The sequence below is a fragment of the Clytia hemisphaerica genome, unplaced genomic scaffold (genome assembly GCF_902728285.1).
Source record: "Clytia hemisphaerica strain Z4C2 unplaced genomic scaffold, Clytia hemisphaerica genome assembly, whole genome shotgun sequence".
Lineage (NCBI taxonomy): Eukaryota > Metazoa > Cnidaria > Hydrozoa > Leptothecata > Clytiidae > Clytia > Clytia hemisphaerica.
The window spans coordinates 161,930-182,975 of NW_027103888.1; the positions used below are offsets into that span (position 1 = coordinate 161,930).

Genomic DNA, 21,046 nt, shown 5'->3' on the forward strand with positions numbered 1-21,046 from the left:
CCGGGTGTAATGAGGGAAATTACAAATTAACGTAAGCAAAAACGTCAATCGAATTTATTCAATCATAAGATTACTATTTCTTAAGGTAGTATAAAATGCTTTACAAAATGCTATGCTATTTTTTCAGCATATAAACAAGAAAACGGATATGATATCAAGATAAACAACTACCTTAAAGGGGAATTTTCGCGGTTTTGGGTGGAGCAGAAAAGTCAGGAAAGGCAGAAAAGAGGAGTCTTTCACAGTCATCCGCCAAAATAAGTTTTCGCTAAAATTTAAAAACATGCCATTCGGCAGAAAAGTTCCCTTGAATAAAATTCGTTAGTAGAGTAAAAGCTTGTCTCTCGCCGTAGAGAGCCAAACGTAAGGTTCAATTAATTTCTGTCAAACAAAAACAATAAGTTCAGTTCAGTTCAGTACAGATTAGTCAAAGTCTAATCGAGCTAAGTACAGACTAGTCAGGACTAGTATGCTCTGGGGAGAATGAAAAAAAAAACGTTCAAGTGGGAGAGGAGAAATAGAAATATCAATGGAAATACAAAGTACAAACTATTATCAAAAAAGTTCCGAATACATCAAATCACGTTAACACCGAAACTTGCAAGTCTCGCGATAGCATTATCTGGAAGTTTTTTCCTAGTTTCTTCGTCGACTATAATTTTTTCGTAGGAGAAATCTGGAAAAACTTGTCGTAGACATTCTTCCTTGAAGTGAACGTACACGGTTCCAGTTCGTGAGCGTACCTTCCTTTTGCTGTCAGTCCAGACGGACACTCCAGATGTTTGAATGATCAGCAAATCCTTTTCATTACTGATTTTGCGTATGCATTCTGCTGCATTGCAACTAAAAAAGTAAGAAGTAAAAAATAGTTTAGTTTACCTTGGTTAAAAAGAGTTAAAAGTGCAATATTATCAAAAAAAAAAAAGAAGTTGAAGATTTTTCGAAACTTGAAATGAAAATGATATGAATAGGAGAAAAATCAATTTCTGGTGGGATTTTATTATAATTGTCATTCTCGAAATGTCGATTTTTTGAGAGACAATATCATTCCTATAAAATTAAAAATGAATTACCTGGAAACATTTACGTGCATGCTTTTTAGACGCAAAACCATGGCTTTCTCTTCCTTGGCTTTCGGGTTTATTTTAGACAAATCGAAGTCTTTCAACACCTGTGAAGAGAACTGGTCACCAGTTTTCTTGACACAAAGCTTTGGTATTTTACTTGGCAATACACGCTCTTCAACAAAGACCGGTTCTTTAAGATTTCGTTTTCTGCTTTTCTGGCTGCCTGGCTTTCTACCAACCGCTCCAGATATTTTGTACAAATCTTTCGTTTTTGGTATGTACTTTCGAAATCGCGCCACATGATCGTCTCTTTCGTGCTGTTTCATGGCATACCAAGCCCTGCTGTCCATCTAAACACAGAAACATAAAAATCTTGAAATTTAGACCCGGACTTCCCAGCAACTTCAACCCAAAGTGAAGCTTATTATATATCTAATAGGAAAATAATTTTAACTGTTTTTGAAGACGTCACTTTTTAGTGTCATTAAAAAAGATCAAGAAAATTAGATAAACTGATAACCTAAAAAAGGGTGCCATGTGGCGGTGCTAAAAAATACATAATCTTTCTGGGAAAAATTATGATGCAAGCATGTATGCTTAAAAGTCTCTAAACATTGCGTTTCACTGCTTTAAAGCAAGTTCTGTCTTTGAAACGGTTTTGCCTGTGGATTCAACTGTTCCTATAAAAAGGGATGTCACCTCAGTGGGGTTTTATCAAGTTTCGACTTGTGAGCACTTATAAAAAAGAAAAGGTATGGAGTGAAATTTCAACTAAAATTAATTTTTTTCTCTGTTAATTTGCTTAACCTCTCTTTTATTTTTTCCAAACGCCACAAACTTTTTGTGAGTAGCTCGACCCGTATCAAAATATCGATTTCCCCTGGTTACAAATAATTTACCTCAAAGCATTTGTATTCTTGTGAAAGTCTCCAGTCTCCTGATTTCGTGATAGCTCGCTCTTCTTCCAATCGTTGACGTTTAATGAGGCTTTCAATAAATGGGATCAATTCGATAACTTTTTTCTTCTCGGATATCTTTGATTTGAGAGAAGAGTGAAGAGACTCGATCGCATTGTTGTAAAACAAATCCTCAATGCCACTCGATTCTCTAGCAGATTCTATGACGCATTCAATAAACTTCGAAGCTCTGTTACGTGAGAACCAATTGTGAAATCCATCTGTGAGCGAGTCCCAGATTTCCTTTAGCGAAGAAAGTTTGGCTTGAAAATCGTCTTTGTCTAGCGAAGAAGCCAACCCAAGCTCTTTAGTGATACCATCATTCGAGCCATAGATGTCACGCAAAATCCTCTGGTGACCAGTTCCTCCGATCTTTGATAATTTTCTTTTATCGGCATCACGAATATGCTTCACACATAGCAGACTGTTTAGTTCCGGAAAAGCGATTTTAAAGCCTTCGTACATGGCCTTTTCCATATCAGTACCTAAAAGAAAATAGGCCAGAAACGTCGCAATCGCCATAATCATAGCGTCAGCTCTCTAATTTTTTTTTGGAGGGGGGGGGGGGAGTGGGTTAAACCAAAAAAAAAAAACTCAAAAAGATGGGGCTGAAATTATATACCAAGTATTTGGGTCCAGCAATTACAAAGGGAAGGTTGGGTCGAAAAACGATTTTATGGCATGATCAACCGCGACATTAAAATGCACAAAAAGTTTTTTCGACTCGTATCCAATATACATAAAAATCATGTCTTTTTTCGGTCTTTTTGGCGTAAAAAAGCCTAATTCATCTTTCAAAGCTTCGGAACCGCGAAATTAAAATGCCGCAACATACACTTTTTCTCTTGGACAGCGAAATGCAATTTTCGGCAAAAAAACAGCGAAATTAAAATGACCGCGAAATTGTCATGCAATAAAGTGGTCTCAAGACTGTACTGTAACAAAATCTGACCAAACAAAGGAAAACTCGCATAATTCGAAGCTCATTAAATCGAATGAAATCCATTCGAATGAAAAAAATACATGAATAAAACTGTATGATATAAAAAAATGAACTATTTTGCAATTAAGGGAATAGTAGTTAGCATTTGATAAAAAGTACTTACCTAGAAAACCTAGGGTATTTTTCAACCCAGACACAACCATGTCAAGTGCAAAACGAGCAAATGTTTCAGTTGTCTTCTGCATATGCAGGAGACAAGGCCCATAAAACCAAGGGTGATCGCCCTTCGAGTTGACCAATCGCAGGTTTTGATAAGCTGTATCTGTCAGCCATAGGTCGCAAACGTCAAATGTTGTGTCCATCACCAAGGGGCGCGTCTTTGTAGTGCAAAACATGTTGATATCATTGATTTGTTGGTCATCAAATGCAGTAATAAAGTATTCGTTTGGAGTCAAGACGACGTTTTTATTAGGGATTCAGGGTTCATCTTCATGTGCTTCACTATCTGAAGCATTTCATCTACGGTGACATCATCTACTTCGGTATCTCTTATATCGATCGTCTCAAATTTATTCTTCTGGGCAAGGTTGTAGATCTGAAAAGGAAAATATTACCTTGTGAATCATTTTTATGTTGGCCATTTTATTGGCATAATTTTTGGTCTTTGGGCGTAAAAAGGGTTAAAAGTGGACTGTGTTTTCCTAATTTAAAGGGCCTTAAGGTGGAGTCCTGGTAATTAGCCATTTTTTGACTAAAAATGCTCTGATTAAGCTAATTTTTGGACCTGAGGTAGGTTTTTATGAACATTGTGTGACGTCACGAATCGAAAAACCCATGTAAGGTATATGAATAAAAAGGCAATTTTCAGTTTTATGATAATGAGCATCCATTGATCTAATAATCTCCTTCGTGTATAATCACAAAATGAAGACTATTTATTTAATCAGCTCTGCCAGTATTGAAAATAAATTTGCATCACTTCTAAACATTGATAATCAATCCTTAAAGGTTCCTTGCCGCAATTTAAGTGTGTTGTGCCATTGTACTAGCTGACAAGGCACGTGCTTTTCGGTAAGTTCAAGTTTTTGTTTTGATTTAGAGAAAACGAAAGTGGTGAAATTCCTGATTCAGCCAAATGCGCATGCTTGAATACTTAAAAAAAACAGCAAATTTTGCAAGGTCAGCATTTTTTTGTATGTCAACATATAAGGAACCTTTAATAAGGGTTCCCAACAGTCCCTCAGAATAAATTTCCCAACTTCTGCCTAAAATCATACTCGCTGACAAAGGCTAGTTTTCCCTGACTCAAGATAAAATAAAGCTTTGTTTGTGACCGAAATTTTTATATTGTAATAACAGTAATTTTCCATTTCATTTTCCAACAGTCCTATGGTAGTATATGTAAATAATATTTTTTAATCTTTATTTTGATTATACCTGTTTCATGTTCCTTGGGAAAGAAGATACTGATGTACCATTCATAGGGCCTCCTGACGATTCAATATTATTGATGTAAATATCCTGTGGTCTTTCTCCATTTTTCAAGTTGTCTTTCATGGTATTGATTATCCTTTTTTCAGTTCGGAGAAAAGGAGTTTCTTTCATTATTTCAGTTTTTGCGTTGCCATGACAGGGCACAGTAAAATTGCTTTCTTCTTCTCCTGATTCCCACTCATAAATGACCAAACAGTAGCGTAGTGATACACCATCAACATTTTTGATTCTACAAACAACATTTGTGAATCCTTTGTAAAATGTGTGTCTACGGTAAGTTCGATATAAAACATACACGTTATCTCTATTGACAAACTCGTCGACATATCGTTTTCCAGTTCTTCTTTTGATAAAGTAACCATTTTCATTTTCGTTTTTGTGAGCAGTGTAACAGTATCCGTTTTCAAAATACACGTGATTAGTTGGAGAGCCCTCGTATGTGTACACTCCATTATCGTCAGCCAAGATATCATCGAAAGTATACTTGTTGTTGTCTACTAAGTATATTCCACTTGTTTTTCCTAAAACAGCAATAGAGTTACATAAATTACATAAATTTTTGAAAGAATGAAAAAAAAACCCTGTAGTAGGGGCCAATTTGTCGCAAAAAAGCTTGTTCAAGAAACAAGTGATAAGTTTTAGCCCCTCGATTATCTTAAAGCATAGTTTCTCCTTAAAAATTAATTTCAAGGCTAAGATTAGAGGTGTTGGCAAGGTTGTCAATAGCTAAATTTAATATTTCAGGAGATAGAGCAAACTCAAATGATTTGATGAAATTATCAATAGAATGACATCTTTATGAGAAGAATATTTTTCATTTGCGGGCACCCCCGCTGCGCTGTGAAAAAGAAGTTTGAAAGTTAGAAGTAGAGTTAGGAGGAGCTGAATATTGATTTATAGAAAAATTATACTTTTTAGAGAATCAACACCCAAAAAAACACATAAAATCAACTTGTCAACAAAAAATTGCAGATTTATTGCACTGACCTTTTGGTGGTGATGGACTACCATTAAAGAAAAGATCCTTGTCAGGTGATGATGCAAAGATTTTGCCGAAGATATATTGGGCTGTAAACTTTCTTGTCTTCTTCTAAACATAAGGATACAATCATGGACAAAGACTGTAAGACAAAAGCACAGGCTCGGCTAGCTCAACTTTCAGTCAAACATGATGATACATTAACTTCATTAGACATGGATTAGGAAGAATGACTTCTAAGACTCAGATAGGAAGGATCCGCTGAATATTGCAACATGAGGAAGGGGAACATATTTCTCGATAAGATAATTACTTCAAATAATTCAAATTTCATTTGAAAGAATCAAGGAATTATTGTATAAATCATCTCAAGGACCCTTGAGAGCCCGAGCACCACCGAAAGGATATTTGAAATTTTTTGAAAAAAAAATTACAGAATTTTACGCAAAAATTAGTTACTGTAAAAAAATTCTCCATTAGAAGTAAAACAATGTTCAAATGCAATATTATATAAAAATGATTGAAAAGGAAACCAAGTCCATTTAGTTACAAATACTATATCGATCAGAATATTAAAGTAAAACTTCTCACCGTTTTGCCATAAGTTTCTTTAGTACTGCTACTGGTTGCTTTTTTGCAACTGGGTGCTTTTTTGCAAACGGGTGCTTTTATAGTACTGGGTAACGTCTGTTCACTGTGCGATATTTCGTTAATGCTTTGTGTGATCCTGTATAAAAAAATTGAATGAATTAAAGCTTTTCAGGCCAGTTAAATGTTTTTTTCCAATGTGCTTATAGATATATATAGAATTTGGCCCAGTTCCATATTTATGAGCAAACATTTTAGCAACTCAAAATTTCAAACCTAAACTCAAATCTTCTGTAAAGATAAAAGGTTGGTTTCTGTAAAGAAACAATTTCATTGGCAAAAAACATTTATCTCATAAGAAAAGCTCATAAACGAACAAACAAACGAACGAACAAACAAACGGGCAACGGTTAATTTATAGGACCCCAAGTTCCGAAAATCAATAATTCTTTTGATGGCCGCCACATGCAAAATTGGGGGCAAAGAGATTAAAGTTAAAAAAAAAATGCAAGAAGGTTTTAAAGATTTGAAAAGTGCTGTTAAGCTAAATTCCAACCGAGAATTGCTGAAAAATAGGACAAAAAACTTTTAGGAAAAGTTGTATAGTTGTTTTCCTCATCTCGCAAAACGTAGTAAAAATAGTAAATAAGAATATCTACCAGCCCTTTAAGCTAATTCTTTAACTTAAAATATGAGCATCTAACCTGTTGGCTGGTCTCAATATATTCTGATCCATTGGTATGCTGCCACCACCCAGGTCACTTATCAAAGCTAACAGGTTTGTACTAGAAAATTCAAAACACAAATTTAATTTTTATAAATAAACAAAAACAAAACCATGAAAAGGCATCTCTGTACTCAATTGAAAAGGTTGGTTTAAAAGGTGGATAGGTAATTCCCCTACAGTTAACATTTGGAAAAGAAAAATTCTCATTGGATCTCCGCTTTCAGGGCTCCCAGTCAACTTTTGTACTTACAAGTTAAGTAAATAGGACAGTTTTTTTTTAGTTGAAAAATAGGACAAATAAAGACCAAAATTGAATAAAAATGCTTTCAACGGAATTTTTTGACACTGTGTTGAAATTTTTAAGGACATTCTTGTGTTAAATGTTCTGTAGATATATGTTAATCGATAGCTTATTGAACACTTGGAAACAAATTGAATGTTACCCACCACCATGGTAATTTTTTTCGATTTTGAAAGATGTGAAAAGCTACATTTAAATGAATCTACTTTTCTGTCTCTAAAAGTCTTGGGGACGGAAATATTTTCAAAAACAAATTAGAATCGGGTGGGAATAAAGAAGTCCTGTGTGGAGGCTTTCAGTTTCTGAGATTTTTTCTCAGCTAAATACAAGGGTTGAAAGATGGAAAATATATTATAGATTTATTTGAACTTTTAAATTAAAGAAATCATGAAATAAAAATTAAAATACACGCAGCAATAAGATGTATACTTAAGATATTCAAAAACAGAATCTATAAAACAATTACACATCGTGTTGTTCATCCGGTTCACTGGTTAGCTGGTTTGCTGGATCATATGATTTAAAGAATGAGCTATGAGAAATAGAAAATAAGAGTTTTCATTAATGAAAAAAATGTTTCAGATTCTGAGGACTACTTTATTGCATGAAAGTTTCGCGGTTTCGTGGTTGAGGTAGAAAAACTGTGAAATTAAAATGCCGCGAAAAACGATTTTATGGTCAGCATAAAAAATCTGTTTTTTCGACTACGTATCTAAAATATATAAAAGTTGTGTATTTTTCTAGTCTTTGAAGTACAAATTGGCCTATTTTCACCTTTTACTGCTTCGGAACCACGAAATCAAAATGCCGCAAAATACACTTTTCTCTTGGACCACAAAATTAAAATGACCGCAAAATTTTCATGCGATAAAGTATGTAAAGGTTTAGATGTATACTTAAGATATTCAAAAACAGAATCTATAAAACAATTACCCATCGTTTTGTTCATCCGGTTCACTGGTTAGCTGGTTTGCTGGATCATATGATTTAAAGAATGAACTATGAGAAATAGAAAAATGAAAATGACCACAAAATTTTCATGCAATAAAGTACGTAAAGGTTCAGAATACAAAATGTGGTGAATCTGGACAGAAAATCAAAATGCTAAGGCTTTAGTGAGTCATTTTACCAAAATTCTTTAATTATTTCCCATTTTGAATAAGAGGACGTATGGTAAGCAGAAGTGAAGTAAAGTGAACTTTGGTTAAAATACACAACCCTACTTGTTGTATACCTGTGCATAGACATGTGAAGCAGTTCATGATTTTTACAAATTCTTTTCCAAAAAATATCAGCTAATTAGAATTAGCCTCAGGCTAATTAGGACCCAGCAGCTGCAAAACTTTTTAGGTGAAGTCAAAAGTATAACAGGATCAATATTTCACTTTGGTCTCTAATTCCACTTTACCTAGATGTGTAACCAATCCCTATTCTGCATGGATTATTTAATATACACTGTAAATCTTATTCTAATGACATCTTTCAATAAAATTTCCTAAGATTGTATAATCGCAATCCTTATTTTTTGCCTAAATTAGCCTAACCTCAAATCATCTTTAGGAAAATTTCCATCAGCTGCAGTACACCTTTAAAAGAAAAAATGCTTAGCATATAATTTTGTGCAAGTAGAATAGATAACTTAAAACACTGTAAAATTTAAACAAGTGTGACTCTCAATTTAGGCTACTACAAATAGACTACTAAATTCAAGCACATAATATACAAGTCTAGGGTTGACTACAGACTAGCACAATACAATCTGTACTAACATGTTTATCTCAAAGTTCATAGTGCCTTCACATTCTTCCCCTGTTGTTCTTTCTTCTTCTGCTTCTCTCTGTTCATCCAAATATTCATAATAATTAGGCTGAAAAAAAGATTCTATATATAATAAAAGCTGCAAGACAACGACTGTGGGAAGTTTGAGAAGTTTCGAAATCTAATCATTTAATCTAAGCCAAACAAATAAAAAACAAGGAGATAAAATTCTACCTATTCCAAAAATTTTACTCTATTTCCAGAAGAAACCACAATAACCCCTCAACAGAAAACAGCTGAATTATCTATCTACGCTAACCTTTAAAAATGCAAGAATTACACCAACCGTTTTAGCAACTCAAAATGGTATGGTAAAAAGCTTTTTAAACTCATAAGTGGGGGGGGGTGTATGGAAATTCAGTGTCACTGTGTTGATCCTATATTTCTTTGGTTTTTCAGCGAACGGCCTATTTTATTCCGGTGTTTCAGTTTCCAGAAATCCTATCCTGCATCCACTTATAAGTAATTAGAAAAGACAGTTGGCAACATTTCTTACCTCATATTCTTGGACATCTTCCTCCATATAATCTAGGATCACATTCTGTACCACGACTGGTACTTCTGTGATCCCTACATTGACCAGGCCAGCACCTTTCCTGTTCCAAATATCTGTAAGGTAAAGTACCGAAAAAGTAGACAAAGGGATGGTTTGGGCTACACATTAGCTATTCAGAGGCATCGTTATTCTTAAGAATTAATAGAGATTTGTATGTAAACGATTAAATGATTGTATGTAAAAGATTTGTGTGAACTTTTTGACTAGGCACTGAGCCAACCAGTTACTTTTCGGGATTGATCAAATAGAGGCAATTGAAATCATGAGACTACTGCCTAAAGTGAGCAAGAAAAATACAGAACAAAAATTCAGACGATTCATTACCATGTGACTCCTGCGTTGTAAAAGGTTGAACTGTAAGAGGAGGACAATGGGTCCCCATGTTTGAGGCTTGCAATTTAATCATCCTTAAATCATCGTAGTTGTCGACCAGGTACTCTTTGGAGTGCCTTCCAAGGTGTTCTTTAGGAAGAAACTTTTCCAGTGGCCCAATTGGAAGGTGTTTCAACTAAAAATGAATGAGTTGTTTTGAATGGGGTTTTAAAAGCACTTAAGAGCAATTTTGCATATAGGAGAGACCCTGAGAAGGCAAAAGTTTAATCATGGGGGTCTTGAATTTTTCTTATTTTTACATATATCATAGGGTTTGGTATAGCTGGGAGACCCGACTTCTCTGTCTATGTGGTTTCAAAAAAATATCAAAGTATAGACAGTAGTAGCCGGGGATTATACAAGATGCAAGAATTAATCGCAGAATTTGATTGGCTAATATCTTATTGTTATGATTTGATAAACAAAAGTATGACGTCAAACAGCTCTATTGTTTCAAGAAGTGGCGCAAACTTTTGAATTGTTTTGAAAAAATAACGGTTTTTTCTTTTGTGATTTGAAGTGATTTGAATCGAGTCAATAATTCCATACTCTGTATTTCAGTGAAGTTGTTGGGATTTTAACAGGATAGAAATATTTTTGTAACAGAGTATGGTCTCCAGACTAGGTTTGGTAAGAAAAATTCACAGCCAAAGTTTAGCAGTTATGGGCTGTTAAATACACAAATTTTTAAATCCTTAATATCTCCTCATTAGCATCATAGAAATTACACCATATTTGACACAGTGATAGGTCCTCACAAGAGGCAACTAAAAAAACAAAAAAAAACATCAAAAAAATTATGTCCATAATGGCAGAATTGCTGATTTCAACCAATACTTAATCTCCTCATTGTGCTGACTTTTCTACTATTTATTATACGTTAATTCTATTATACTTTAGGTCCTTATTTTTAATGTTTTTTGATGACAAAACACGATTCTGTTCAAAAAAGAATGACACATTGGAAAAAAGCAATTTTTGTTGATTTTGGATAATGCCTTGTAACTTCTTAGCAAATGTTTCATGAGAGAGGGGAAAATACAAGATTGAGGATTAGGACTCTAGAAATTCACTGGAATTTCTTTTTTATCAAAATGTGTAGTTTTGAGGCTAATTTTATCATTTTTTGAAATAGCCTCAATTAAGCACATATTGAAAATCCCCATTTGGAACTGGTTCAAAGTTGAAGATCACAGATTGAATTTTTCTAAGATATACTTATGTGAAAGAATTTCAAGTGATAAATGTGAAAAATTGTGGCTCGAACTCGCTGTATTGATATTTTTTCAATAATTAAAAAAACGATATAGCAAATAAATACTAGTGATGAAAATAATGAATCTGGTGTTCTTGAAAAATTAGTAAAAAATAGAACATATTTGAAGTATTTACTTACTAATTTGTGAAATCGTGCGGCTAATATTCACACTTTTTTGAAAAAAGGTCCTTATTTTAAATGGTAGCCACACCCATTCACAAAAGAATTCCAAAGACCTGAATATTCACTTAGTTCTGAATTCAAAAGTATCAACTAATAGTTTCCCTGTGATTCTGCGTGGCTAAAAAGACTTACTAAAATTTCCGGATTGTTAAAAAGGCTACCCACATTTTTTCACATCGTGAGTGAAAAAAATAACCTTGTTGAAACTTTCGAAAATTTCATTGGCTTTCTTTTGATACCTTGCATGCCTTTCTTTAAAATTGATATGTGATTAATTGTGGCAATAAATGACAGGGAAAATCTATAAATTAGGCTTAAAATGAAGAAAAACTACTAGTTACTAAGTATGCAAATAACCACACATTTTAACACAAAATCATACAGGAAGTATTACAAAAAGTGTTTCTATGGAATTAGCCACATATTTAGCACAATATCCCAAAATTTCATAACTACAGCTTTTTTACATGGTGAATAAAGTCAGTACGTAAAATGCCCGTTGAAGCGTTTTCCTCAAGTCAAACATCACAATTGCAAGGAGTATTTAGCCACTTAAATTCACATTTCTGATGTTGTATCCTTAGAAAATGAAAACAAAACCATTCAATAAGTATCATCTCAAGCAAAAAAATTTCAAATTCCACGATTATACTTTTTTATTCAATACTTTTGTCTCTGGGTGCATTTTAAGTCTATTAACCACATTATTTCACTTTCAAGGATCAATAGCCCTCATTTTTTCACATAATCTCAAAACTTTATTATTCAATATAACCTGTGCGAAATTTGGGTGACTGATCTTTTAAATTGAAGTTGCTACACCTTTTTTAAATTAGTTGGTAGAATTAGCCACTCAAAAAATTAGCCACAATCTTTCACACACTTTAAAGGCTAATTACTAGCCACTGAAGATCACTAGAAATTTCTTTTCAAATGCAAAAGAAATTTTTGTCATTTTGGGACGTGGGAATTAATCTTTTTAACTGTAGCCACAAAATATCACATTTTATAGGCTTTTTAAAATTATCACTAAAAAAGTTGAATTATGTCATTCTTTTGTGAACACGATCACACATTTAGATTGTTCAAAACATCAAATTCAACTTCAAACTTGCTCAAAAATTATGTTGGTGAAGGAAATTGATAAGCTTTATATATACCCTGTAACTAGGATGTTTCTAGGGAAAATCGGTCTAAATGGTGTATGCAGCAAATTCCTTGAATATATGATGGTTAAACATCTAAGTTGCTCAGAGTCTCATTTTATGATTCAATTCAGCTCAAAACCAAGTTAAAACGGCTCCCAATAGACTCAAATACCTCGTAACTAAGGCGTTGCTAGGGTAAACCAGTCCAAATTCACTGAAATGAGGGAAACTCCTTAACTATGGCCTATGTGATGATTATAATACATTTTCCAAATTGCTCAGAATTTTATTTAAGGCTTCAATCCAGCTTATGGCCAACTGGAAAAGGCTTTCATTAGGCTCTTATGTACCCCGTAACTAAGGCGTTACTAGGGGAATTCTGTCAAAATACCAACAAAGCGGAAAGTAAATAGCCAAAATTGCCAGAAATATAAAAAAAAAATGTTCCTGGGATTTTTTCTGAAACGAAATTAGAAAGGCTATATTTCCAGGTGCATTAAAACTGTCAAAATAGCTTAGTGCCGCTGTTTCCCAAAATTCATTTGAAACTGGACCACCAAGATAAAAGAAAAATTGACTGAAATCAGCAATTCCACCTGATTCCACCATTATGGATCAAATTTCTTTGATGCTTTTTGTTTTTTTAGTTGTGAATACTTTTTACCACCGGACAATCACTACACTGGACACCATTGGACAAAGTCTGGTGGGTATTATTTTATAGAAACAGAAGTGTCTGTTGTATAAAAGTTCCAAAATCTCACACAGGACACACACCAGACACAAAAATGTTTGTTGAGGGCCAAAGCAAAGGAATAACTTTGGACACCGAACAAAACCAACAGACAGTATGATTGGGTTTCGATCGTTGAATCGATTACAGTAAGTAGCCCTAATGTTGTCAACAGCCAAAATATTGGATACTGTAGAATTTATTAAAAAATGTTAAGTGATAACCAGACGATCTCAATCGAACGGAATCGACGATCGAACCAATCAAACCAAATCGACCGATTGAAATTCGATTGTCGAACGCAATCGAACGTCAAAATTCTGGGTAATATTCGATTGGTTCGATTGTTGTTCGACTGGTTCGATCGTCGATTCCGTTCGATTTAGATCGTCTGGCTTTATTCTTGCAGCTTCCCAACATCCAAGCTCTCAAACATCACAAGCCAAATGAAATTACTTTCGATTTCCCGTAGAAATTATGCGATGAACAATCCGGGGGTCAATGAATCGACGATCGAAAGCAATCGAACGCAATCGAACATCAATCTAACGCAATCGAATATCAATCGAATCTGAAAATTATGGTAATATTCGATTGAGATTCGATTGCGTTCGACAATCAAATTTCAATCGGTCGATTGCGTTCGATTTGGTTCGATCGTCGATTCCGTTCGATTGAGATCGTCTGGTGATAATGACATTGTGGAATTCTATTCAAAATGAATAATGGCAGAATTGTATTATCGTCGAATCGATTACAGTAAGTAGCCCTAATGTTGTCAACAGCCAAAATAATTGATAGGATTTATTAAAAAATGTTAAGTGATAATGACATTGTGGAATTCTATTCAAAATGAATAATGGCAGAATTGCATTATGATTACACTAAAACCAATAATCTATGAAAAAATCATAGAATAGAATTCCAAAATATCAATAACGCTTTACATTCTTCCAACATTAGGAAGGGGGTGTTTTAAATTTTTAATTGAAGATACAGAAGATATGAACATATAAAAAATTATGGCTTAGAAGGGCACACACACCAGACTGACTACTGACAGACTGACAGAAGGGAGGGGGAGCAGACAGTTATTTTCTTTTTAAAGAAGGAAAGATTTGGACAAAGACACAAACTGAATACTGTAATTGAAGATATTAGCTTGTGTGAAATGTGTTAACACTAACCTTTCCTTTCAAAAAAGCCAGAATTTCATCCATATTCTCCTATTTTTAAAACGTCTACCACTTTGAAAAGGAACTACGCAGACGAATGTGCCGCTACAATGTTTTCATCGAGGTATATCTCTGGTCTCACTAAATTTGAAAAATTACAAGGCAAATTAACCGCGTGAAGCTGAACACAGAAACTTTAATCTGATTGGCCGATGGCTGGCTCCGGCTGGCTCCGGCTGGCTCTGGCTGGCTCTGGCTGGCTCTGGCTGGCTCTGGCTGGCTCTGGCTGGCTCTGGATGGCTCTGGATGGCTCTGGGTGACTCAGGTGGCTCTGGTTCATTCTGGGTAATTCCGGTGAATAGTAAGACCGACCAATCGTCTTCCCATTTTTGTAACTTGTCAAGGTCGTTTTGGAGAATAGTGGTGTCGTTTAGGCTACGAATGATACGGTGTAGGAGTGAGTCGTCAGCAAATAAAGCAAGTGTGGATTCGGTTGTGAGTGGCATATCGTTAATATATATGAGAAAGAGTAATGGGCCCAATACAGATCCCTGTGGTACTCCTGATTCAACTTTTGATTGTGGGGACGTAGATCCTCGGACAACAACACATTGGGTTCTGTTGGATAGAAAGTCAGTGATCCACGATAATATTTCATTTCGAATGCCGTAGTGATGTAATTTGATGAGTAGCTTTCTGTGATTAACTTTATCGAAAGCCTTGCTAAAGTCTAGAAGGACTGAGTCAATCTGTTCACTGTTGTTAAGGGCTTTTGCAAATTTATCAACCGTTGCTAGTAATTGTGTTTCGCATGAGCGTTGTTTGCGAAAACCGTGTTGAGCATCACTAAGTGTACCGTCTTTCTCCAGATGGGTCATGATATGGCTGAATAGGATGTGCTCCATGATCTTGCAGGAAATAGAAGTGAGGCTGACTGGTCGATAGTTTTCAGCAGTTGATCTGGGTTTGTTTCCTCCTTTGTGAATTGGAGTGACAATGCCTTTTTTCCAGTCTTCCGGTACTTTCCCTTGTTTAAGTGAGGCGGTGAATAGTTTAACATATGCATCTGTAATCTCTTCAGCACATTCTTTAAGAAATCGAGCAGGTATATTGTCAGGTCCGCATGCTTTACCGGAATCAATGTTTTTCAATAGTTTTTCAATTCCATTTCTTGTAAAGTTAATATTGGCAATGTCTGAACCTTTGGGACCGTTGATTGTTGGAGTTATACCATTGTCCTTGGAGAAAACACTGCAATAATGTTGATTGAGAAGTTGGGCGATTTCACCATCATCTGAATGGGTTTGTCCATTTTTGTCAATGAGTGGTGCAACTCCAGCAATATCATTTCGTTTAGATTTGATATATTTAAAAAGTTTCTTTTATTTCCTGTTACTGTCTCTTTAACGAAATTGTTTTTTGTGGTGTTACAGATCTTTCTATAGTGTTTTGCTGCTAGTTGAAATTTCACCCAGTCTTCATCTTTTCTTGTTCGCTTGTAAACTCTATACCGTCTGATTTTCTGTCGGTTAGCTCTTTTGCATATTTGATTGAACCAGGGTTGATCAAAGCGTTTTTTTGTTGTGGTTGTTGGAACATGGCGCTCTTGACATACTTTAACCATATTTTTTATACCGTTCCAGATTTCATTTACTGGGGTTTCGTCAGATGTTGTATTACAAAGGATTCTGCATTATCTCTAACGTCGTTACGGAGTGCTGTAAAATCAGTTCTGTTCCAGCACATCACTTTGCGTTGGATCGGTTTATGTCTCTGAGGGTGGCATATCATGTCTAAAAGTACGGCAGTGTCGTGGTCACTAAAACCTGGGACTGGTGAGCAATTTGACACAAAGCCTGGTCGGTTTGTGAGCATAAGGTCAAGTATTGCTTTCTTGCGTGTTGTAAAATTGACCATTTGATGAAGACCTGAAGTTTCAAAGACTTCAAGGTATTGTTCGTTTAGTTCTTTCGAATACTGATTGGAAGTGATACTGTTGGTGTTCCAATCTATATCTGGCAGGTTGAAGTCACCCCCTATCCAAAGATGATGATTTTTGTATTTCTTACAGATGTCTGTTATTTCTTCTGCTAATTGTTTGTTTTGTTCTTTAGAGTTATACATTGAACGGTAACATGCTGAGACTATGACAGGTTTCTGATGTGTTTGTATTTTAACAGTTACAATTTCAGGTACTTTGTTGGGTATTTGGTCAACTTTCATCCAATCTCTGTAGATGATTATGACTCCTCCTTTTCCGTCTTCCCTATCTCTACGTTCTGCTAGGTAATGTGGTGGTAAGAATTCAGAGTTTTTGGTACGTTCTTTAAGATGAGATTCGGATCCAATTACTACGTCGATTTGGTGGTCCTTGAAGAACTTTTCTAAAGAGTTACATTTGCTCCAGATACTTTGAAAGTTACATACTAGAATTCTGAGTTTATCGACTTTCTTCTTATTCTTTTCATTATTGTCAGGTTGGATAGCAACATCGGTATCAGACTCTCTGTTCTCGTTCTCAAGAAGGATGGTACAATCACTACAGTGCCAAGGAATGTCTACGTCGTTTGTGTGTGTTATGAATGTTTCAATGTCCATGGAAACACATATTTGATGGAACCATTGATCACAGGTGTCGCATGCTATTGCATTTTCATCTTGTTTGAATGGTTGTTTGCATGGTTGGCATATCATCTTGGATCATCAGTTGTACGGTTGCCGCCTTTTAGTGGACGGGTTTCCGTTGATTGTATTTATTTTAGTTTTGTTCTCTAAAATCTTTGACTTATTCACTTGTAGTCAAAATCAGGAGTGATTGGTGTTTTTTTTAATGTCATGCGTAACATTTCCCTCCTTTCCAGACTGGGTAGCAACTTGCTTTCAAGAAAGTCCGTTAAAATACCTATCAAACTGTCTAATTCTGTTACCGTCAACTGCTTTAACTTGGGACAATTTGGTCAAAACATATAGGACTGGGTTTGATTGATATCTAGCCTAGCCTGTGTTTTCACCTACTGTTAAATCTCTTTGACAACAAATTTGTTTTGATAACTCCACCAAGTTTATCAATCATACATTCTGTCATAACATATCACGATAACTTTCACTGATAGTGCGCCCTTTTTAACTTTTTTGTTTTCATTCAAAATGACTGGACGCCGATGGGATTAAATTAACAAATAACGCTCGACATCGTTTTGCCACTAATTTAGTCTATTTTGTTTCAGATATTTGCGTGTGTTCCACTACTGATTTTTTCATATTTCGATTTTTAAAAAGCCTAGAAATCTTTTATTTTTTGATACGCTGTTCATTAACTCAAATCAAATGACTTTGGAGGTTCGGGTGAGGCGGCAATCATAAATATCTTATATCGACATAAAAATATCGACTCTCGAAAATTGAGTAGAATTGAGTCGGTGAGTGGGTAAATTTGTCGGACTTTTTCTGTCAATGGCCTTTCCTTCATTCAAAAATTTTATTATTGAAGATTTATTGCGAGAGATTTCTAGCGCATTCACAGCATTTTGACTTTGTTTATCATTACATGCGCCATTTTGGGGTCCGGGGTCACAGTGTTCAAAGGTCATAATTTTAAACTACCCATTACACGCGGTTGTTTTGGCTGCTGGCTGGCTGGCAGTTTCCTCCAAGAATCCAGACGTCCGCTCGATAGGATCGATCATCGGAACGGCTCGATGACGGATAGATATGTGATCGATGGATTACTTAACGATCCGGATAGGAGATCGATTGAAGATCGATACTCAAGATTTTTTTAAGCTCATGATTAGTTATCGATTATTTATCGATCTATCATCGATCTTTTATCGATCTTATCGACCCTATCAACTCATACCGTGAGTGGTCCTAAATCCAACAGCCCTGCCTAATTCCGATGGGGACTTTCAAAGATACAAACTAAAATAAAAACAAACCTTTTGCTGTGATGCAACGAAGATACCAAAGTGTCAAATAAACTGAGAGATTTAATACATTGAACCCATTAAATAACACATTGAACCCATTAAATAACACATTGAACCCATTAAATCAAATAACATTAGTTAATAACATTTTGAACACAAACAACGGATTCAGAATAAAAGGTAATTATCTTTACAATTCACACTTTTTTGATCATATTAATTGACATCTTGACATTTAAGTCATCATTGTTAGATGTTTTGTTCTTGAAATAGTTTATCGTTCAACTTGGAGAGGGAATGTTTATAAACATATAATTTTTTTTCATAACAGTTATTTGGGGGGTCGGAATTAGGCAGGGCTGTCGGATTTAGGACCACTCACGGTACTCGATTTACGATCGATAACAAATCAATTAACGATCGATGACGAATCGATTAACGATCGATGACGAATCGATATACTCGATTGAAATACTAGCTCGATAATGGATCAACGAAGGATCGATACTCAAGACTTTTTATGGCTGAATCTTCAATCGATCTCCTATCCGGATCGTTAAGTAATCCATCGATCACATATCGATCCGTCAACGAGCCGTTCCGATGATCGATCCTATCGAGCGCGGACGTCTGGAAGAATGCACTCCAAAAATGGATGGAAAAATGGAAACCTGAAAATTTTTATGACCGACCGACTCACTTTTTAGACCCAACGAGGACGCGAAATGAAGATATTTGTGATTGCCGCCTGAAACGGTGGCCAAATTGCTGTCCCATGTTTTGTCAGAGAGTCCCAAGTTAGAGCAGTTAGGGGTCTTCAACAAAAAACTTTGGAATTTTTATCAGCATTGGGCCAATAAGGGGATGGGGTCCATCTACTCTACATACCGATAAAAAAACAAGTATTGGCACGAAAACCTTTTTAGCCAATTTCTTTCTGATTTCGTCCACCAACGTACTCCACTGAAAGCATACAATTTCACTTGCTTTCACCTTCGCGCACAAATTTGCAACTTTAAAAGTACAGTTTTCATAGCTGTCAACTTTGCCTCGCAAAAATGCGGGAGAGCTTCAAGCTGTAAAAATTTTCCCCGATAATCCAATTTTTCCGAATCATAAAATCAGGAAATCGAGGGAATTTCCTCGCAAAGTCCGATTTTATCGGAAATTTTTTTCATGAAATCGGGGAATTTTTTGTCTCAATTTTCCAAATTCAGGAAATTTTGCCATATTGCTTTTTCAAAATCTGAACTTTTTTTTCAGGAAGTCGGAAAATTTTTGGAAATGCGGGAGATGCGGGAGAAAATCCTGAAAATGCGGGAGATTTTACTGAATTTTTTTCCCGAGGGAGAAAACGTTGGGTTGGCATGTGGGAGTCTCCCGCCCAATGCAGGAGAGTTGACAGCTATATATGAGTTTTGAATTAGCTTTGATAAAAAAACCCTTTTTTCATTGGCCAGCATCATACTGCCGTTTCTTTCGAAATTTTGCGACTTCATCCCGTCTTTTTAACTTTTGTTTTGATTAACAATATCAATGCGGGTATGAACAAACTCAATGTTGGTGCAAAGACATAGACAAAAATTCGACAATGGCGGGTGGATAGGCGAGATCAATGCAAAGGCGGACATGATTGTGTTTTCGAAGATGTAAAAGTTGGTTTCGAAAAATTTTGGCTGATAAGGGCAAGGGGGGAGGGGGTCAGAAGCTTATCAGCCCAATGCTGTTAAAAAATTCGAAAGTTTTTTGTCGAAGACCCCTTAAACGGTTTCTACTAGGATCAACTTTTATCAAATCCCTTTTTTCGTAATTTGTGTGTTTCTAAGATTACTTTTATCAATTTACCACCTTATCTATTACTGTAACAAATTGTTATGGGTCACTCCTTAGTTTTATCTATTACCTTGATTTTATCTATTATAATAGCTTTCTGTGTACCATAATTTGGTCTAATGTCGACACCCCTCCTCTAATTCCGACACCCTTTTTATCAGCTGAAATTCATAGAAAGGTTGAAACTGTTTTTCTTTGCTTAGTGGTCAGAGAGGAATAATCCTTTTTCAATCAGTGATTCAAGTTTTCATATTATTCCTTTCCCTAAAGAAGGGTGTGGGAATTAGACGAGGGATGTCGATATTAGACCAACTTACGATAACTTTCAAAAGCTAGCTTCTTAGGTTAGAAAATATGATCTTGTTGAAAAGTTATGACAACTGAATGACCGAGAGGAATTTGAGTTTGACCAACTAGATTTTGAGTTTGACTGACTGGATTTGATTTCAGTTGGACATAATACAGTATAACCTTATCTCTTCATATAAAATTTACAGGAAACACATATTTGGACTTTGAACCCAATGCTGCACGCAAGCACTTAAGCTGAAGTCCCACAATAATATCAGGACAAAAATCTGTTTTTTGAAGTTTGCAAAAAAACGCCGCACAGTTAAGATCTTTCATTCAAATTTAGTAGGTGTAAAAAAGCAGTAAAAATACAACTTTTGCATATTTTCTTTTTTTGCAAAAATTCCAAAAATGAAAATATAGGGATGATGATGATTGAATACTATCCACTGATGATCCGTGGGAACTATCTGAACCGCTCCACTCTTTGCTTGAGAAAATTATTGACGGATTAAAAATCTTTTCAACAGTGAGAAGATGGCCTTTTCTCGACTCAGCAATCCTCAAACCTTGCAAAATGGTAGAACTCGTCTGTGACAGATCATTTTGAGAGAAGTTGTTTGAAAGTTTTACAAGGTTTTTGTCAGAAAATCCTTTGTTTGATTGTCAATTGATTAGTATTGGGTGTTTAAGAT

At 35.3% G+C, this 21,046-nt stretch overlaps 3 protein-coding genes across 4 annotated transcripts in view; 1 reads left to right on the forward strand and 2 right to left on the reverse strand.

Annotated features, from left to right (window-relative positions):
• Positions 1-21,046, forward strand: part of LOC136808523 (rab GTPase-binding effector protein 1-like) — a 50,744-nt gene that overhangs the window by 2,635 nt on the left and 27,063 nt on the right. The window lies entirely within an intron of this gene.
• Positions 412-3,427, reverse strand: LOC136808527 (uncharacterized). The gene is made up of 4 exons (XM_067065055.1): positions 3,130-3,427; positions 1,967-2,508; positions 1,074-1,417; positions 412-843 (listed from the first exon to the last, which is right to left on the reverse strand). Exons 1-4 carry the CDS (start codon positions 3,359-3,361, stop codon positions 576-578), a joined length of 1,386 nt encoding a protein of 461 aa, XP_066921156.1. The 5' UTR covers positions 3,362-3,427; the 3' UTR covers positions 412-575.
• On the reverse strand, positions 3,418-9,928 carry LOC136808525 (uncharacterized). Of its 2 annotated transcripts, XM_067065053.1 has the most exons (10): positions 9,754-9,928; positions 9,370-9,482; positions 8,825-8,922; positions 8,600-8,641; positions 7,522-7,587; positions 6,732-6,812; positions 6,031-6,166; positions 5,448-5,550; positions 4,404-4,981; positions 3,418-3,561 (listed from the first exon to the last, which is right to left on the reverse strand). In XM_067065053.1, exons 1-10 carry the CDS (start codon positions 9,833-9,835, stop codon positions 3,418-3,420), a joined length of 1,443 nt encoding a protein of 480 aa, XP_066921154.1. In that variant the 5' UTR covers positions 9,836-9,928. The 2 variants fall into 2 exon arrangements, with proteins under 2 accessions (XP_066921154.1, XP_066921155.1); XM_067065054.1 differs by lacking the exon at positions 8,825-8,922.